General features: G+C 43.6%; 1 protein-coding gene across 2 annotated transcripts in view; it reads right to left on the bottom strand.

Annotated features, from left to right (window-relative positions):
- KPNA1 (karyopherin subunit alpha 1) overlaps positions 1-20,532 on the bottom strand; it is a 37,362-nt gene continuing 16,830 nt past the window's right edge. For both annotated transcript variants that reach the window (XM_035140832.2, XM_035140833.2), the window contains exons 3-14: positions 19,226-19,333; positions 18,191-18,290; positions 16,537-16,631; positions 14,951-15,082; positions 12,970-13,058; positions 10,836-10,935; positions 8,934-9,097; positions 8,426-8,504; positions 5,990-6,115; positions 5,395-5,522; positions 4,689-4,867; positions 1-2,946 (exon numbers count right to left, since the gene is read on the bottom strand). In XM_035140832.2, the coding sequence (XP_034996723.1) occupies positions 2,759-2,946; positions 4,689-4,867; positions 5,395-5,522; positions 5,990-6,115; positions 8,426-8,504; positions 8,934-9,097; positions 10,836-10,935; positions 12,970-13,058; positions 14,951-15,082; positions 16,537-16,631; positions 18,191-18,290; positions 19,226-19,333 (1,488 nt within the window). In that variant the 3' untranslated portion in view covers positions 1-2,758. The remainder of the gene's footprint in view (positions 2,947-4,688; positions 4,868-5,394; positions 5,523-5,989; positions 6,116-8,425; positions 8,505-8,933; positions 9,098-10,835; positions 10,936-12,969; positions 13,059-14,950; positions 15,083-16,536; positions 16,632-18,190; positions 18,291-19,225; positions 19,334-20,532) is intronic.

Below are 20,532 nucleotides of genomic sequence, written 5' to 3'. Positions count from 1 at the left end.
TTTCACTTTTATGTATTTATGGTTTAATTCACTCCTTTGAAGAGAGAATTCATTACTGTATTTCCTAGCGGGAACACCAATGCACCACGTTCTCACTAGCTTGGGAGAAAAACTTTCGGTGTGAGAAAGATATAGGATGTGTGTAAATATACATATATACATACACATTAGCACACACATTGGAGGAGTGTGCATGTGCATATATACTCTAGGTAAGCACACACATATACACACTCTCAGTGTTTGTGCATGTGAGACATTTCTGTACCACATGCACCCTTCACTGAAATTGGCTTACAAAATATGCAGCTTGCTGCCCCCCCAAAAAACTATCAATTAAAGTACATGATTTGAAACAAATCTTATAGAAATGACATGTCATCAGTAATTTACACTTTAAAAAACTCAGCCACAAAAAAAAAATCTGGAAGCTGAAACAAGATTGCTATTCATCAGTGCTGCTACCACCCTTAAAGAAACATGGTTTACTATGGGATATAAAGGCAACATTGAGGTTGTTATAAAGATTAGCCACCTAATTTAAAGAACAAACCAACCAGACTGTACTTCATTTTTTGCCCACAATACACCCCATGAAACTACTCTTCTCACACCTCGCTTACCTTTCTTGTACATTGTTTGCTTCGTGTTCATTGTAGATTCTTTCTCCCATCTGCAGTTTTGGTGCCTTTCCCCCCTGCCCCTTTAAACATCAATCCAAGCAATCCTGCTGGATTTGGTTACATGATGATTCCACTATGCCTAATCAGAGAGAGGCCATAGATTCCTGCCCTCATAGTAGGGGGGGGGCAACTTTTTTTGCCTGGTTTTAAATTCCCCCGGAACAATAACCAAAATGGGAAATAAGTTTATTGCAAAAAACATCCACGCTCCCCCCCCCACCATCTCAGCCCAGCCCTAATTTGAAAGTTACAAACAACTGAAGTTGAAATGGTAACCTAAAGATGCTTCTTCATAAAGCAGCACAAAACTAAAGGAAGTTAACTTAAGAGGGTGGAGGCTGATGAAGAATGGACAGAACTGGCAGCTGCGAGAGCTTCCATCCTAAAAGCACAGACATAGATAACAAAGTGTTCAGTAGAAGGGTCAGTCACACAGAAAACACTGATGAGACCATACCTCCTAATAGGTTGACAAAGTATATTTCATTGCAGGCGATGTCAGTTTTCTTCCGTTAATTATAACATGAAGAATCTTGTCAAACAATTCTGACAACAGAATTTATTATGTATTCACAATGTTTGTTAATGGAAGGTCGAGTCCTGGAAAGTCGAACTGACTCAAGGTGCCGCCCGGTTAGGGAAGCCTCCCGCAATATCCATGCATTCACAAAGAGTGAACAACACGGCTGATAATGGCTGATGCCAAGTTAAATTAAGACTATGCTGTCAGAGTCGGCTGGCCTTGGGACTAGGTGAAGAGGTTCAAAACAATTGGCATTCATATCCAATGTCTTCAGTCCGAGCGTATCGGAGAGCCACCATCTTGGGGCTAGTCAAAAGAGCATTCTACAGACACACGGAGGCGGCATGACGGCACCCTTGGTTGTTGCAGGAAGCTGAAGTGATGGCGTTTTGCCAGACATCAGCTGTACTAAGGATTAAATGAGCAGTGTCAGTCAATAATATTAGGCAGATTTCAGAACTTGGATTTCATTAGTCATAAGAGCGCTCTGTGTGCCTTTAAGTGAAGTTTATAGAATCCAGGTGTCCCTTTCTGGCCTGACTTAGAAGCTACAGTCCACATAAGCAGAGGTGGCCCAGGGAGCCAGTTATCTTCTTTGCTTCAATATTTCAGCATACCAAGAATTTACAACAGAATGTGATTTACAGCCCTGTTCAACCAAGACGTTTACAAAAACTCAAGCGTGGATTTCTCAGCAGTAACCATGTTAATGAGGACCACTTTCGAAACTTGAAAAAGATTTCAGTCTGAATGTAGAGGGAGCCAATTGATGCTGTGGTAGATGAACAGGAACAGTTCCTCTATCCCTGACATGATTTCGGACATCTTCAAAAGAGCACTGGCTGCCCCTAGGGAGGTACAGAGAGATGGACTCCGTTCCTCATGCAGACAGAAGAGAACAAAACCCCATACAGTCGAAATGGCAGCACAGGAATCCTGCTTGCTGTCAACTGTTCATTGTTCCTAGAACCTGGAGCAGCTTATTCACTGGCAGCTGTAAGTGCAGGGAACAGAGAGCTCTTTCCTGTATCTCTGTGTATCATATATGTATATATATAGTATATATACATATATATATTAACAGAAGCCCAAGCTGTCACACACAGAACCACCACCACTCAAAATTCTGTGTGAGCCTCAAATGAGACAGGCACTCCTTGAGTGCCTGGCAAGGAAGAGTCTCTCGAATCCTCTTTGTAGATAGCAAGAACACTGCAACACACACACACAGACACACAAAGGAAACTCCACCCTTGTTTTAGAATCTAGGATTACACCACTTTAGTGTGTACTTCATTGGGAAAAACTGACATCTTTGCAGAAGTGCCCAAGCTCTGGAGAGATGGGCACAGCAGCTATGGTAAGCCCTTACCGAACTGGCGTCCTACAACAAAGAGCCAAATGTTTTCCAGTTGTGTTTTAAAGGAAGCGTGTGTGCAAAGCAAGCAAATGAGCTCACACAGGTTTATGGAAAACAGGACCACTCTGTGGGCAACTCAGAGCTCTACAATAGGGCTGGATGGGCAAGTGCAACGCAGTGCACAGGAGCGCCTCACAGCTGGAAACCTTCCATGGGAGCCTCGCACTGCTGGAAGATGTACTGCTGCTGGCCAAGATCGACTTGTGGGGCAATGCTGCTGTCTTCCTCCTCTGTCCCGAAGTAGTGCTCAATCAGATCAAAGGCCTTCTGGTAGATTTCTTGGTTCTCGTGACTCTGCAGGAATTCAATCTTATCCAGGCCTGCAAGAAAAAAACAAAACACAGAGCCCGTCAGTTCTTGAACATGAAGGTATACCTGCACTGTTCCATCTTTGTCAACAATGGAGAACCTCTGGCTCTCCAGATATTGGTGGATATCATTTGACATGCTGGTTGGGGCTGATGGTAGCTAGAGTCCCCAAACATCTGGACTGCCACAGCTTCCTTATATGTGCATGTTGCTGAGAGGGGGTAGGGCAAAGACGGAGCGAGATGCACAGACCAGGCTATCTGAACTGTAGCATCAATTAAAAACCAAGAGACTCCATTGAGACCCCACAAAGATTCTGAAGACAGAAGTTTCCATTGCTACCGGAGCTATCCCATCCCATAACTGCCTCTTCATTACTTCAGACTTTGCAGGTGCTGCTTAGGTAGTGGAGGACGCGGTATAGAAATATTAAAATGCTCTGCAAAACCCTCAAGTGTTGTTATCCACAAAAATGCACTTAAGAGGATCTGTATGTTCTGCCCAGTGCAGCAGCCTAAGACTGCAGCCTAACTTGCAAGATTTTGGTTATATTTATATTTTGGCGTTTGTAAAGGACCCCTGGATGGTTAAGTCCAATCCAAGGCGACTATGGGGTTGCGGCACTCATCTCACTTTCAGGCCAAGGGAGCCGGAGTTTGTCCGCAGACAGCTTTCTGGGTCATGTGGCCAGCATGACTAAACCGCTTCTGGCGCAATGGCACACCGTGGTGGAAACCAGAATGCACAGAAACCTTCCCGCCACACCTACTTATCTACTTGCACTGGTGTATTTTTGAACTGCAAGGTTGGCAGGAGCTGGGACAGAGCAATGGGAGCTCACCCTGTCGCAGGGATTCGAACTGCCAACCTTCTGATCAGCAAGCCCAAGAGGCTCAGTGGTTTAGACCACAGCGCCACCCATGTCCGCAGACTGGAAGCAACCACAGATATGAAGAGCTATTTCCAAAATCCTGCTTTTATTTTGAAAAGAGGCACTGCCATTATCTTTGTATCCAGCATTTTCTGCAGAAATGAACCAAGTTGGAAAAGGTTCCGAAAAAGGCACCAAGGGGGTGGAGGTGCTCCCATATGAAGAAAGGTCGCAGCATTTGGGACTTTTTAGTTTAGAGAAAAGGCAAATAAGAGGTCACCTGATAGAAGTCTGTAAAATTATGCATGGCATGCAAAAAGTACATATAGAAGCCCCCCCACCCCCCGGTAACACTAGAATTCATGAATATCCAATGAAACTGCATGTTGGAAGATTTAGGACAAATATAAGAAAGTACTTCTTCATGCAGTATATAGACAAACTATGGAAGTTGCTTCCTCAGGAAGCAGTGATGGCTACCAATTTGGATGACTTTAGAAGATGAATAGACAAATTCATGGAGGAGAGGGATATCAATGGCTACTTCCTCCACAGTTGGAAACCATGAGAGCGGAGAGTGCTCTTGTAGACAAGATGGACCACTGGCCTGATCCAGCAGACTATTCTTATGTTCTTAAATGCTACTTGAACTGGAAAATTAAAGGGAACTGAGAAAGTATCAGAAGTTGTTACAAAGGAAGAATACTAGAAAGAAAATTATGGGCAAGAAAATGTACAGAGCCCCCCCCCCCCAAGCATTGAAAGATTTTGCTTGGAAACTCTTCTATTTACTTTGAGGTCATAATGAACCATGAGAAACGAGGCAAAAGCTGGAATCTGGATAGTCTAATATGGATGTCACCCACCATCACATCCCCTTACCGTAGGCTTCCTCAATGAGTGCACAGTATGGGTTAATGCCAGTTCCACTTCGCCTGGCTTCTTGCTCGCCGAGTCTCAGGATGTTTTCCAGCCCATTAAGAGCCACCTGCACAATCTTCGAGTCCATTACCGTAAGGAGGTCACAGAGTGGTTTGATGCAGCCAAGTTCTACTAGGTACCTGAAAAGCACAATGGATTGAGAATCAAGGCAACTAAAGGATTCGGTTTGGCAAAGTGGCAGCACCACTGCTGGCACCTTGGTTAAGTCACCCTCAAAAGCACAAACAGCTTTGAAGGGCATGATGGAAATGGCTCAAGCCAAGAGGTGCTGGTTGTATCTTAGGAAGTGTTCTCGAGAGAGAGGAACAGAGTTCCGCTCACCCATGTCCAGTGGATAACACTCAGTGGTATGAAGAATATAGGCAGTTCTTCTAGACAGTGAGGCCTTAGAAGAGGCTGACCAAAATAGTGTAGAAATCTCCCGATACTGCTGGACCACAACTGCATAATCTCTGGCCATTAGCTATGCTGACCAGAGGTTCCCTACTCCTGACAGAGATATGATAAAACCTGTGTGAACAGAGCAGGCATCTTTTGGTCAAGGGGGATGAGGAGTGCAGGAGAAAAGAGGCACTTTGCAGCACCAGCTCTCAGCACAACCCTTCCACCGTGAAGATCTTTGTTTGGAAACCTTGCTGGCACTTACTTGATCTGCTCAGCAGAGCCACCAGATGTTGCATTAGTAATAGCCCAAGCTGCTTCTTTTCTTGTCCGAAACTCGGCCGTTTGCAATATACTTATCAGAGCTGGGAAAATGTTGGCATCTATGACAGTCTGAAAAATAAACAAGGTCTTAATAGCAGATTTAAAAATCAGGATTATTTGCTTCAACACAGTAATATGACACAGAGTGTTACTTGGTCCTTGGATTCATGTGCCATTACCCATATTTTTGCTTAGACCAAATAAACAGCATGAACCAGCAGAAAGGGGGATGGCACAGGCTACTCTAATCATGGAAAGCTGGTTTTTGTTTGTTTTCGTTTTGTATTCAACAGTATTGAGCATCTATCTCCAATTGGTCTAATATTTTGTGGGGGGGAGGAGTAGAGTTAAAATTAGAGTTGTTCACCTGACATTTCCCAGTTCTGATCTTTAATTTATAAAAGTTTGCTGAAAATGCCAAACAAGATACAAGCAAGAGCATGTAATATTCGGCCAAAGTCTGCATGGACAGCAATAGATCTAAGAATCTGATTTTGTGTTGGCAAGTGAACCTCTGAGCCAACCAGCTTCCTTACCTGAATCTGCGCTCTGTTTCCAGCTGTGATGTTTGATATTGTCCAACATGCTTCCTTTTTGATTGATTCTTTAGGACTGCTAAGCAAGTGTAGTAAACTCTGCAGAGCCGAACAATTCAATATTACCTGGGAAAGGGAAAGAAATTGATTTTTAGACTGCATCCAAAAGATGAATCTAAAAATTCCGTGCACACTTACCTTAAGCAAACATGAAGAAGGCACAATAAAGAGATTTTTTCCTTATCTAAAATCAAAAGAATATGCTGAGAAAAAGCAGAAAGCTCAAGGAAGTAAAGGGGAGAATAAGATAACAGTAGGTCTGCCTGAAGATAAAATAAAGTGGGAAGAAAAGTGGGGAAAGAAGGAAAGAGGCAGAAAGGGCAACATAAAGGCTTTTTCCATGCACATGAGGAACAAGAAAGCACTGCCAATGACAGGAGCAGATAATGAGCAGGGCATGAGAGTTTGAAGAGCTTGATGGAGAAGACAGGCGCACTTAATACCTTTCTCATCTTAGATTTAGTGGAAAGTAAGCTGTCACTGATGAAGAGGCAGATATTCCAAGTAATGTAAGTGTTAATAATGTTAAAGACTACATAGGTGGCCATTTTCATATTAAGGAATCTAACCAATGAACCTAGATTTCTCACACACTAACCCTGTAAATATAAGGTGAGCAAGAAAGTAAATGTGAAAGAATGGAAAATATTATTTTGAAAGCTTAAACTTTTCCTGCAATGAAGTAGCAGGCTTTGTCAAAGAAGAGCAAGCAGGGGTTGTTTATCATTAGACTTTATTTAACAAGTCTCACAAGACTTGCTCTTGCAGCCCATTAAGGATACAAAGGGTGGGTATTGCCACTGTACAGCAGGTGCACAACTGATTGGAGAACTGTAAGCAAAGGAGAGGAAGAAAGGATTCTGGTGAACATTACAAAGATGTGTTTACAAATGCAGGTGCTCACCACGCAGGAGATACAAAGAAAGTCTACTCAAAATATTAGCCGATCAGAGACTGCCATGCTTTAAAAGACAGATTTACAATCTAACACTGAGCAAGGGTGCATGCTCAGAACTTGACTTGAAAACTCCAAGATTCTGAACTGAAATAAGAAAGTTGAGTAGCACAAATAGTGCTTGGTTCCTAGGCACTACAAAAATCAGTGAAAAGGATATGCACAGATACACCATAGCCAACAAGCTCAAACAGTGTTTCTCAAAATGTGGGTCCTGGCACTTTTCCTGAGGTTTCAGAAAGAAAGTCTCCCTGCCACAACACTATCACTGGGAGCATCACTGAAGAGACAGACTCCTTCCTTCCTGTTATGCTGAATTTCTATTCGGCTACATAGTGCCTGGGGATGCGGGTGGCGCTGTGGGTTAAACCACTGAGCCTAGGGCTTGCTGATCAGAAGGTCGGCGGTTCGAATCCCTGTGACGGGGTGAGCTCCCGTTGCTCGGTCCCAGCTCCTTCCAACCTAGCAGTTCGAAAGCACGTCAAAGTGCAAGTAGATAAATAGGTACCGCTACAGCGGGAAGGTAAAAGGCGTTTCCGTGTGCTGCTCTGGTTCACTAGAAGCGGCTTTGTCATGCTGGTCACATGACCTGGAAGCTGTACGCCTGCTCCCTCGGCCAATAATGTGAGATGAGATGAGCACTGCAACCCCAGAGTCGGTCATGACTGGACCTTATGGTCAGGGATCCCTTTACCTTTACCTAGTGCCTATTTATACACCTGTATTAGCATCATCATCATCATCATCATCATCATCATCATCATCTTACTCACTATATTGATATGCTCATGTTTTCTGTTGTAGAGGAGGAAGGTCAGGCTCAAAAAAGTGGAGTTAGCATATAGCTGGCTCCGACTTAAAACATTTTGAGAAGTACTATACTAAGGAATGCCACAAGTAATTATGTATGACTTAAAGATTTAGCCGTATCCTAGAGAGTCGGAACTAGCGAGCACAGGCATGAGTACTTCAAGGAGAGTGCAGGCCAAGAACACCAGGAATAAGGCCAATGTAGCTTTCTGAACACAGGATTTCAAGGCATGAAACCTAAGGGGGTTTAGGAAAAAAAGAGGGTTGAATCCAATGAAGTCATTGCATGAACAGAATGAATTCTACTTGCACAATAGAACTTCTCCTCCTCCTACCCCCTAATCTGCTCCTGTGTTGGGAGAACCCCCCAGAAAAGATTTGGAGGGGAATGTGTGGGGTGCACAGAGGGTTGAGAGGCAGGAAAAGTTCCATTGTATGAGCAGAAGTTGTTCTGCTCGTGCAACACATTTTCACTGGATATAATCCACAATACATGCTCAACTCTATGAAGCCTCTTAACGCCGAGGACTGAAAGAAAGATATTTAACTTCTATTCAGTTACTGTGAAAACTGGAATCAGTAAATGTTGTTGCAGTGAGCAGTGTTTATACCTGGGTCTGGATATCATCCCCTGTAACAATGTTTCCAACTGCTCGCAAAGCAGGAGATACCACTTTGTAGTCGTTATGCCTAAAAAAGGGAAAAAAAGAAAGGCTTCAGTTTAACAGAGTCAAATGTTACTTGTTTCACAGTCACGCCTTTTGATCCGGAATGAGCAGGCTTCATAGGGGCCAAATATGACCCTCCAAAAGTATTACAAGTTGCAAAAGATACAACAACATGATAATATTCAGTTGCAACTGTTGTGTCTTGATGATAGGATGCAATGCCACTGTGTTCTATTTATTCCTTTGTTTCTTTAAGGAATATGGACACAATAACCACTGTTCCTGCAATGTGGTTCAAAATAGGTGGCTTTGGGCCCAAAAAAAATCTATTTACACCTGCACTTTCAGCAAGAAATAAAAGCTAAGGCCAACCTGATATGACGGCAAGTAAAAGAACAACATTTAATAGATTTGCTTGATTAAATAAATTTGCTTGATCTGAAGTCCTTACATCAGGAGTTCCACAAGTCTCCTACATACTCCTGCATCAATCACAGCCTGGATTTTATCATTGGGTCCATCAGACAAGTATGAGAGTGCCCAACATGCATCTGCTAGGACATCTGTGTCGTTGACGAAGAGCAGCCATGACAGCACACTCAGACAGGGTGAGACCTACAAAGAAATGAGAGGGGTGAAAAATCAATGGAATAAGCATGCCTGTTATCACAATTACTATGAGCAGATCTTTTTCAACAAAGGTTCTAAATCAATGTTTCTCAAACTTTGGTCCACCAGCTGTTGTCGGACTACAACTCCCATCATCCCTGACCATTGGTCTTGCTAACTAGGGATGATGGGAGTTGTAGTCCAACAGCAGCTAGGGATCCAGGTTTGAGAAAAAACAACCTAATCAATCAATTATAATGTGTTGCTTTACATCAAATGACGACTCTAAAGTTAAACCCACAAAACGAAGTTATTGTTTTCCTCCAGAATATCCCAAGTGAATACAAATCTGTCAGTAATCACCTGGTCACTAAGCGAAGTAAGAGATTTTGTTTTAGAATTCTGCAGGTCTCAGGTGAGTAAGGATAAATTTCATGTACTCTCCACTAAAAATAAAATCAAGGTACGTGCGTGCCTTATCATTTTTGCCGTCGCCCTGAAACCATAAAAGACAGCACCCATCTTGATAGGATCTTTGGAAAATCTTAAAGAGACCCAAGAAGGTGATTATCTCCTTGTCTCTTCCAAGGCATGCAAGCATCAATAAAGAGTGTTTCCATGCAAGGCAGCTGGGATGCAACCTGTACACATTTATCTGAGAGTAAGCTCTGTTGAACACAACAGCTCTTACCTCTAAGTAAACATCCATAGGTCTGCGCTGTTAATGTGGAAATGCCATAGTTTGCTCATTCAATAGGTATGGAAAATCTATATGGCAGGGTCATCCTGTGGGTGGCTTCCCCCCCCCCCATGCATCTTCTGTCATTTCTCAGGACCATAGGAAATGCAGCATTTTTGAAAAGTGGAGAGCAGAACTATATTTGCAGTCACATGTAGTACTATACTCCCATCTTTATGAGACGTGGTTTTGACATCTGCAGTGACACGGACTGCAAATGAACCTTTCACCATTTGACCCGCTTTTAGTATCACTTTACTAGTGGGTGCCATTTTATTACCAAGTTCATTTTTAAATCAGTTTTTTGAAATTAGCACTAGAACACTTTCCCCGAGATACACACGCATATTCAGACAACCGGATTTAAATGAAAACATTATAGCGCTAATTAAATTTATTAAAAACCATGCTGCCTTTCTGCCCCCCCCATCATTTTAGCCATTTAGCTCCACAATTAAACATGCCTAACACACTTTAGAACAGGCACCCCCAAACTCGGCCCTCCAGCTGTTTTGGGACTACAATTCCCATCATCCCTGACCACTGGTCCTGTTAGCTAGGGATGATGGGAGTTGTAGTCCCAGAACATCTGGAGGGCTTAGTTTGGGGGTGCCTGCTTTAGAATGTTTAAAAAACACCTCATTATAGTAATTGACATTCGTGCTGAAATAAATGACACCTAAAAGAATGACTGACTGGGAAAAAAATGATGTTTAAAAATGGATATACGATACCCACTCAACTATACTATGACCACTACTCTGGTCAGCCTGCATCAGAATCTACCTCCAGGAAGCAAGATGGAAAGTAGAATGCAATTCTACTTGTAGCTCTAGGAGCCACCCACCTGGAAGCATACATGACAGGAAAGGTGTTTTTTTAAGAGATGAGAACTTTGTTTCCTTAGAAGCCTGCAGATATTTAAGAAGGCTGCTCCAGAAAGGAATGTTGTGAACTTCTTTTCTTATCCACAAAAGGCAATGTTTTTCGGACTTTATTTCCTACCTTAGCAAAGTCTGGGGGAGGATTCTTTCCTCTGCAAAGATTAGAGAGTGCCCACACAGCATTCCGAGTCATGGTGAGACGATTCTGTTTGGAAAGCAATCTGAAAATAGAAAAAGAAAAGAAAGAAAGTATTGCAACAGAAAGCTTACTAGAAGAAGAAGAGGACACTGAACACAAACCACCGGGTATCTACTTTCTAACATGAAATCATGCTTATAAAACACCCTGTTAAATTCCCATAGTTACAGTGGTACCTCAGTTTTCAAATGTCTCCGCTGACAAATGTTTTAGAACTCGAACACCGTAAACTCGGAAGTAAATGCTTCAGTTTTCGAACGCGCCTCAGAAGTCGAATTGGAAACGCAGCTTCTGTATTGAGTTTTCCATATTGAGATTTCCGTTTTGAGTTTTCGGTTTTTGAACGTTTTGGAACTTGAACAGTCTTCCAGAACGGATTATGTTCAAAAACCGAGGAACCACTGTATTTTTGTTTCCCAAGAAGTTCAGGAGGAAATGTCATGCTTTCACAGAATGACAGGCGGAGGGGGGAGAGTAAAACTTTTTGTTAATGAGGGAAGATAAGGAGGTCGGTGGAAGAAATGCAAGTATAGGAACACCCCCTATGCGCACAATCCTAACTATGTTTACTCAGAAGTACTGTTGTTGTTGTTTAGTCGTTTAGTCGTGTCTGACTCTTCGTGACCCCATGGACCATAGCACGCCAGGCACTCCTGTCTTCCACTGTCTCCCGCAGTTTGGTCAAACTCATGTTCGTATCTTCGAGAACACTGTCCAACCATCTTGTCCTCTGTCGTCCCCTTCTCCTAGTGCCCTCAATCTTTCCCAACATCAGGGTCTTTTCCAAGGATTCTTCTCTTCTCATGAGGTGGCCAAAGTATTGGAGCCTCAGCTTCACGATCTGTCCTTCCAGGGAGCACTCAGGGCTGATTTCCTTAAGAATGGATAGGTTTGATCTTCTTGCAGTCCATGGGACTCTCAAGAGTCTCCTCCAGCACCATAATTCAAAAGCATCAATTCTTCGGCGATCAGCCTTCTTTATGGTCCAGCTCTCACTTCCATACATCACTGCTGGGAAAACCATAGATTTAACTATACGGACCTTTGTCGGCAAGGTGATGTCTCTGCTTTTTAAGATGCTGTCTAGGTTTGTCATTGCTTTTCTCCCAAGAAGCAGGCGTCTTTTAATTTCGTGACTGCTGTCACCATCTGCAGTGATCAAGGAGCCCAAGAAAGTAAAATCTCTCACTGCCTCCATTTCTTCCCCTTCTATTTGCCAGGAGGTGATGGGACCAGTGGCCATGATCTTGGTTTTTTTGATGTTGAGCTTCAGACCATATTTTGCGCTCTCCTCTTTCACCCTCATTAAAAGGTTCTTTAATTCCTCCTCGCTTTCTGCCATCAAGGTTGTGTCATCTGCATATCTGAGGTTGTTGATATTTCTTCCAGCAATCTTAATTCCGGCTAGGGATTCATCTAGTCCAGCCTTTCGCATGATGAATTCTGCATATAAGTTAAATAAGCAGGGAGACAATATACAACCTTGTCGTACTCCTTTCCCAATTTTGAACCAATCAGTTGTTCCATATCCAGTTCTAACTGTAGCTTCTTGTCCCACATAGAGATTTCTCAGGAGACAGATGAGGTGATCAGGCACTCCCATTTCTTTAAGAACTTGCCATAGTTTGCTGTGGTCGACACAGTCAAAGGCTTTAGCATAGTCAATGAAGCAGAAGTACTGTAAGTCCCTAAAAATCAGTTGGGGTTACTCCTATGTTAGTGGGATTAGGATTCCAGCCTAAGTTTACCTTTTGCTTGTAGGGGCGGCCAAATGATGAAATATTTTCTCCTCTCTATGCATCCTTCCCAATAGATGACATTAAAGCAATAAATATCAACTACAAAGCTATCTAGGTACAGTCAGACAATAAGTGTCTCTAATAGTTTGCACATTACACCAAATTCTTCTGTGCTAATACAGTAGTGCTCATCTGTATGAGCACATGCACACACAGACACAGACACAGACAAAGACAAAACCACTCCAGTCAGCAGTCAGGGTTATTCTATTGGGAACTGCTGGCAAATAAACCTGAACACCATCTAGAAAACTTACTGCAATAGAGGGGGCAAGATGTTGCAGTCCAGCACGTAATCTCTACACATAGTACTGTCCCCTGCAATATTGCCGAGGGCCCAAACAGCCTGAGAAAGAAGACAGGATACTGTTAGATCAACTTTTCTGAGAGTGCAACCCTCCCTTGTCCTGTATCTCAACAACACCAATAATTGTCTTAAAACCATATTCATATATTTTATTCTATTTAAAATATCTAAAGACCAGTCTTCCGTACTTCTTTCACTTCAGAAAATGCCAGCTGATCAATAAAACAATATAAAACACTCAAAGAGACTTAAAAGGATATGGGCAAATAAGACAGCTTTCACCTCAGTCCAGTACAGTGGTGCCTCGCAAAATGAAAGTAATTCGTTCCGCGAGTCGCTTCGTCTAGTGAGATTTTTGTCTTGCGAAGCGTGGTTTGCCGTGGCAAAAACGAACAAACAAACAAACTGCTGAAAAACTTCGTCTTGCGAAGCGCCGAAAACATCACAAAACGCTTTCGTCTTGCGAGTTTTTCATTGCGCAAGGCATTTGTCTTGCGAGGTACCAGTGTATACCTGAAGGACCTCAAGGAGTGTCTCCACCCCCCTCATTCAGCCTGGACACTGAGGTCCACCTCTGAGGGTCTTCTAGAGGTTCCCTCACTGCAAGAAGTGGTGGGGAACCAGGAAGAAGGCCTTCTCGGTGGTAGCACCCTACCTGTGGAATGCCCTCCCATGTCAAGGAGATAAAGAACTACAAATTTTTAGAAGACACCTGAAGGCAGCTCTATATTGGGAAGTTTTTAAAGTTTGACGTTTTATTATGTTTTTATATTCTACTGGAAGCCACCCAGAGTGGCTGGGGAAACCTATCCAGATGGGTGGGGTATAAATAATAAAATTATTGTTATTGTTACTACTACTACTACTTCATATGGAAAAGCAAGTAAGAATGGTCTTGGCAAACACACCTCTTAACTCGAGGGTTGCCAACCTTGCGCCTGTGAAGGGGCCCCAGACCCTAAGTTTCGTTTCTTCAAACAGGCAAATCTCTTGCCCTCCTAGAAAGCAAGTTTTGAAGCTAAATGTGCAGCTATCCTTCTAAACCAGGGTTTCCCAAGTGTGGTTCTCCAGCTGTTGTTGGACTACAATTCCCATCATCCCAGATCACTGGTCCTGCTAGCTAGGGATAGTCCAACAACAGCTGGAGACTAAAGTGTGGGCAAGCCTGTTCTAAATGATTTCTGTGAAATGAGCCAGCCTGACTGCTCACAATCATTATTGAGCCAAGTCACAGCTTGCTTGATAAGTTGAGGTTTTTGGATATGAGGCAATAGGAATCATTGAGGTTCTAAGAAGTGTGCACCCACCAAAAATTAAACCCAGAAACACATAATACCAACACTGCCTTCTGCTCAGCTCCGCCTTCCCTTGGGATCCATGCAAATCAGTTAAGGAGTGGAGGCATTATTTTCACCCCATAGAATGCTGTTCAGTGATACTTAAAACTTCTCCACTCAGCATGCTCCACAGGGATGAAAACCAGGCCCTCCACACGCCTCCCCTGATCCATGCTGATCAGCTGAGGAGCCAGGAGGGCTGGTTTTAATCCCCCAAGACGCTGCTCTAGGCAGAGAGGTTTACCCCTCCCCTCCTGCTACGCTGTGATAAGAAGGATGAGCACGCAAACACACACGCTCAGCAGATCAGCTGGAAAGTGGCACGCAATTTTCTTCCTGATTGCAGTGCACATGGAAAAACTCAGAATACACCCAGCATTTTGTGAAGAGGATGAAAAGAACCCAACCCTGTTGCCCGGATTAAGTCCATGGGCCAAAGGTTCTGCATCTTGCAAGTAAGACTTTTGTTTGCCATCTTTTTAAACCAGGTGAGCACCAGCAGCTGGTGGACTTAAAACTAGCAACAGGAGGAAACTCAGTGACGTGTGCTATACACAGCAGCCTCTTTGCTATCTTGCCTATTGAGACACTAACCTGTTCTTGCACATCTTCAAATTCTGAGCTGAGTAGCTCTATGAAGATAGGAACAGCTCCTGCTTGGATCACAATCCGAGTCTGAATGGAATTTCCGGAGGCTATGTTAGTCAGCACCCAGGCAGCTTCAAACTGGAACAGGAGACAGAGGAAGCCATTCTTCAGCAGCTGTTTGTCTACGACATGATGCTTGAACTAGAAATCTACACTAACTTGGGGTAGTTGCCATGCCATGCACTTGGTCAGAGGTGGCAACAAGCACAAGCCATCTAGCAGACACTTCAATCAGCTTTCCTCCCACTAACATTCTGCTCATCTGCTTTCTATATAATACACAATTCTGTAAATAAAATCACATTATCAGACAGATAGGCTGCAATTAGCATTCATTAAAAAGTGTGTGCAGAAGAAAAGTGTATGCCTCTAACAGGAAGGCTGCTGTGAGAACAGAATGCTGGATTAGTGGCCTATGTTCTTAATATCGAGGATACTGTATAGGTAATAGCAGAGTCAAACGTGTATCTATTTTTCTCTTGATTTTACAAACTGAAGAGCTTTGTTGGGACATAATTTGAAGGGATCATACCCCAAATTGCTTCAACATAAAAAATATTTTTCCCTGGACTTTTTTTTAAAAAAGTTAACTAAATGCAAAGACACGCGACAGCTAACCTTGACGACACTTAAATTTACTTTCACCGGGCACATTTTATAAAGCAACTCAAACTGATGTAAAATCAGTTGGAATTTGATTCTTGCCTCTTTCATGAGCTCACTGTTTAAGTCTTAGGCAAGTCACTCTCAGCATTTGTAATATCATCACCACTCCCTCTAACTGTGAACTCAAGGTAGAGAGTGCCAACAGAAATGGGACAAACTGGATCCACTAAGAAATGAGAGGGAGGTATTAGCACACACCGGGAAACTCCTGAAGCACAGAAGTACAAAAAGCTCTTTTAAAAAAATACAAACCTAAGGCAAAATAAAAATAAAAATTGCATAACAACCCGATGAAGCAAAGTGTGCCCAGTAGCCAAAGAATGTTAGATTTTTTTGCGGGGGGAAGCAAAAAGTCTTGCACAGAGGAAACAGGTCCCTGAGCAGATGTTATTAATCCCACTTGTTCACTCCAATGGTCAACTCTGAGACAACTGGAGCCCAAAGAGAGCACCCCCTCCTTAAAAATAAACAAAAAACAGCCCAGTGAGGGCAGGGCATGCTCAATGGCGTGCAGGAGCCCCAGGAGTGTCCACCAGAAGAGAAAAATGGAAAACCAGGAGTTGGGAGAGGGAGTGAATTGACTTTCTTGACCTTCTTACAGTCAAAAATATCATGGAAGGCAGCACTGCTGGAACTCTGACCTATAAAAGTTGAAGTTAAGTCTATAGCAGGCCATCTTCTCCTCAGTCTTGATGTAATTTCAATGATATTTTCTAATTAGCTCCCAAGGTTAAATCGAATGAGTCCTTTAGGATAGACAGCATTTATTGCAAGAGCCCACAGGCCTTTACTTAAGAAAATTCCACCTCTTTTTTTTTTTTACTTTAAAGTCTATTCTATAAAGTTGAGGAACGGAACACACATACCTGTAAAGTGCAGTTTTCTTTCCGTTTGAGGAACTCTACAAACCTGGGCACAACTCCTGGTGTATTGATGACCTCATCTATAGGAGGATTCGGTTCTATTGAAAGCACAAAGATACCAGAGTAGGTTTTTCCACCCTTTTAAGTGAAGCTATGTGCTTACACAAGAAACTGATAAACTGAATGTATTGGACAACTGATATTATTACTTTACATGCAATCTTCTACGCCCTCCATTCTCATACTTGGGTCTTTCATGCCTGCAATGTGACATTTCCCATTTAGAAACAGGTAAGAGCCATTTATTGTTTTATTAATTTAACTGATACCCTAGGACCTGTCCCATAAGCTCAAGATAGCCCAGAACAGCCACCCCACTTAACTGTTCCAAAGCCACAGGTCCCAAAGTTTAATGACAAGATTAGGTAAAGGTAAAGGACCCCTGGACAGTTAAGTTCAGTCAAAGGCGACTATGGGGTTGTGGCGCTCATCTTGCTTTCAGACCGAGGGAGCCGGCGTTTGTCCACAGACAGCTTTCCGGGTCATGGCAAAACTGCTTCTGGCACAACGGAACACCGTGATGGAAACGAGAGCGCACGGAAACGCCGTTTACCTTCCGCCGCAGCAGTACCTGTTTATCTACTTGCACTGGCATGTTTTTGAACTGCTAGGTTGGCAGGAGCTGGGACGGAGCAACGGGAGCTCACCCTGTCGCGGGGACCCTTCTGATTGGCAAGCCCAAGGGGCTCAGCGAAACCACAGCGCCACCTGCTGCCTAATGACAAGATTAGAAGCACCACTATCCCTAAAACCCTTACATAACAAAGGAGAACTGGGGAATGGGGTTGTAGCACAGGCACCACCTGTCTAACATCAGTTTTGAGAGGCTCCAACCATGCAACCCACCATGCATTGTTCCCCCCCCCCTTCTAATAACATCCTGGATCCAAGACTGCACAGGGAGAGGAGGGCAGCTGCTCAGTGGCTGCAATCTCCATGCTGCAGTGGGCAGGAAGGCAGTGGTGCCTACTGATTATATAACCCCACCTATTCCACCTTTGCGCACAGTGATGCCCAAACAACGAACAAGGCGAAATATGACATAAAACACAAAAGGGAACATAAAAAAGAAGGTAAAAAAAAACCCCACAGAATAAAATAGCCAGCTGCAAACGGTCAAAGTAGTTCCAGATCTCCCAACCACGCCCTGGCTCCACTTGTCCCACTGACGCCAGCTGTTTTGGGGGGGGGGGTATTGGCTGGTTGTGATGGAAATAGGAAAGACTGTTGGAAACTTAATAAAAAAATTCCTTCCAATAGCACCTTAGAGACCAACTAAGTTTGTCACTGGCATGAGCTTTCATGTGTATGCACACTTCTTCAGATACACGAAAGCTCATACCAACTTAAGTTGGTCTCTAAGACGTTACTGGAAGGAATGTTTTTACTTTGTTTTGACTACGTCAGACCAACACAGCTACCTACCTGTAACTAGAGTTGTTGGAAACTTGCAATAGTAGTAATTAAATGCTACTGGTGAGGAAAGGACAAATAGGGGGTTCAGGGGGGGTTACAGAAAAGTTAGTGGCAATAATGCATATTGGGATGCAAACAGGAACAGAAGCTGAGCTTTTTCATAACTACCTCTAGCACTCACCTTTTGAGAGAAGTTTTCGGAATTTCTGGGTAGCTGAGAGCTGCTGTTCTGGACTATTGGAGAAAATCATCTCAGTCATATCAGATGTGATCACTGCACTCTGCAATGACAAAGGAAAAATATTGTTACTTTTGCCTCAAATTCAAGGGCAAATACTTCTCAATGTATTTAAAAATGTATATAAAATGTATATAAAAAAATGAAGGCAACTCCAAGTGCAAATGCAGAAGGGAGTAAGAGTATCTAAAATACACTTTCCTCTTTAAAATCCAGCCAGAAAAGTTCCTTCTCAAAACTACCACTGAAAATAGGAGCAGGAGATAGCAAGGGGCAAATGGTTAAATCAGCTCCCCCCATGGCGACGTCCTGATTTGACCGCCCCCCCCCACATCAGCTATTTAACACAAACCACCTTTGTAATCCCTAATTATGTGATATACCTAACCCAGTCCCAAATTTATAAAAGGTATCTATGCATTCACATTGCAAGGTAATGACACCAAACTTAAGAAACTGAGTCTGGCTGGCACTAAAAAGCCCTAAGAGCTGATTTTTCCCATCGTTACATCAGTGCTGACCTCCTGCTTCTGCCTGCCAAATATGCCAGGACACTGGCAGGATCCCTGCCAACAGGGTTGAACAGAAAGCCCTGAAACATTGGATCCTAAGCCGGTTCCAATGCCATCATGTGACGGCATGGTGCCCACCTGGGCCTGAAAGCTGCGCAAGATTCACTTTCTACCCTGGCCCTCATGAGTAACAAGGCTGTGTATGTGGCAATGGCCTCACTGTTCTGCAAAGTCCCACAGGCAGGGGCAAAGTCTAGATTGCTCCCTTAACAAGTCTTTTACAGGGCACTTTCAGTGGTAGAGTGCAGCAACCACTGCAAAATATACACAAGTTAGGCATGTCCAAGTGATCATAGATGAACCTCTTTCCAGAGAAGTGTGTTTTGAGATTGCAGCCTTAGAAATCACAGTTGGCACTATAGGAAAAGCAAACTGAATGGAGTTGTCAAGTCTTTGCTCCACTTACAGAAGTCATTTCCATGTTATTCATTTGGGTTTCATGGAATCCGCCATCTGACATAACTTCCTCTTCCGCTTCTTCATCAGCTGTAGCAACATTTCTACGTTTAAACAACTGGAGAGAGATATGGAGAGAAATGACAGAGTTACAACTAACAGTGTTTCTACATTTAGAGAGTAAAACCAAAGATAATGATTTATCAAACACTACATAGAAATCATAAAGTGGGGTCACAGATCAGTGAATTCCTGGTCTCCCATGTCCTAATCCGACACATCAGGGGCGTAGCCAGGATCAAAACTAGGGGGGGGGGAGCCATGGTCGTTCAGGGGCGGGGCCAAGGCACGGGAGGGGAGGGGCCACAAAGTGGGAATGTGGGCGGGGCTACAGGGCCAGCGGGCCTGATGGCATTGTGGTGGTGGCGGCAGCGGCCACCTTGTGCTTCTGGGGCTGGCAGCGTTGGCGGCTACCCTGCTTGGCTGGAGAGGACGGGAGGGTCGGGCAGGTGAGAGGGGGTGGCAGGGCGGGCGAGGGCGAGGCAAGGCACGGCCGCAGCCACGACGGCTCCGAGGCGTTGCTGTATATCAGCATAATATTTCAACCATGGTTCAAGCCCCACCTTAGGAAAAAATTCCTGCATTGAAGGGGGTTGGACTAGATGACCCTTGTGGTACCTTCCAACTACAATTCTATGATTCTATTGATATATTACCATAGCATATGCATCATTCTGCTTTCTTGAATTGTCCTACTCCTAGGCATAGCAGCCAACTCCTAGAGGCCTAGGTGTCTCCCCCCCCCCAATTACTGGTAAATACCGTATTTGAAAGAGTCATCCCCCCATGTTGATGGGCTTTCTATGTGGGGCTGATCTGCCCCCTCCCCCCCGTATTTTATTAAGGATGGAAGAGGGAGGGAAGGAAGGAAGAAATAGAGAGAGGGATAACTCATATTTGTGGGTGCCTCTGGGTGACGCTGTGATGCTGGAACTCTGCATGTACAGGAGCCTTGTAAGCAGCTTTCTCTCTGCTTGATTTACAGCAGGCACGTCCAACAGGTAGATTGTGATCTACCAGTAGATCACTGGATGTCTGTGGTAGATCACTGGTAGGTCACTGGCACCCCTAAAAAAAGTTCACCCAAAATTTTCCTACTCCCTAAAAAAAGTTGAACTATGACCTGAAGCCCTAAACAAAAATGGGCCTCCCTCCCTCCTAAAAGAAGCCCAACAAGTTTGACCTAAACCCAAAAAAACAGGGCTTCCTTTCCTTAAAAAAACTCAACAGCTTTGACCTGAACCCCCCAAAAGGAGG

Source organism: Zootoca vivipara, chromosome 16, assembly GCF_963506605.1.
Source record: "Zootoca vivipara chromosome 16, rZooViv1.1, whole genome shotgun sequence".
Classification (NCBI taxonomy): domain Eukaryota; kingdom Metazoa; phylum Chordata; class Lepidosauria; order Squamata; family Lacertidae; genus Zootoca; species Zootoca vivipara.
This window is presented reverse-complemented; position numbering and strand designations above follow the sequence as displayed.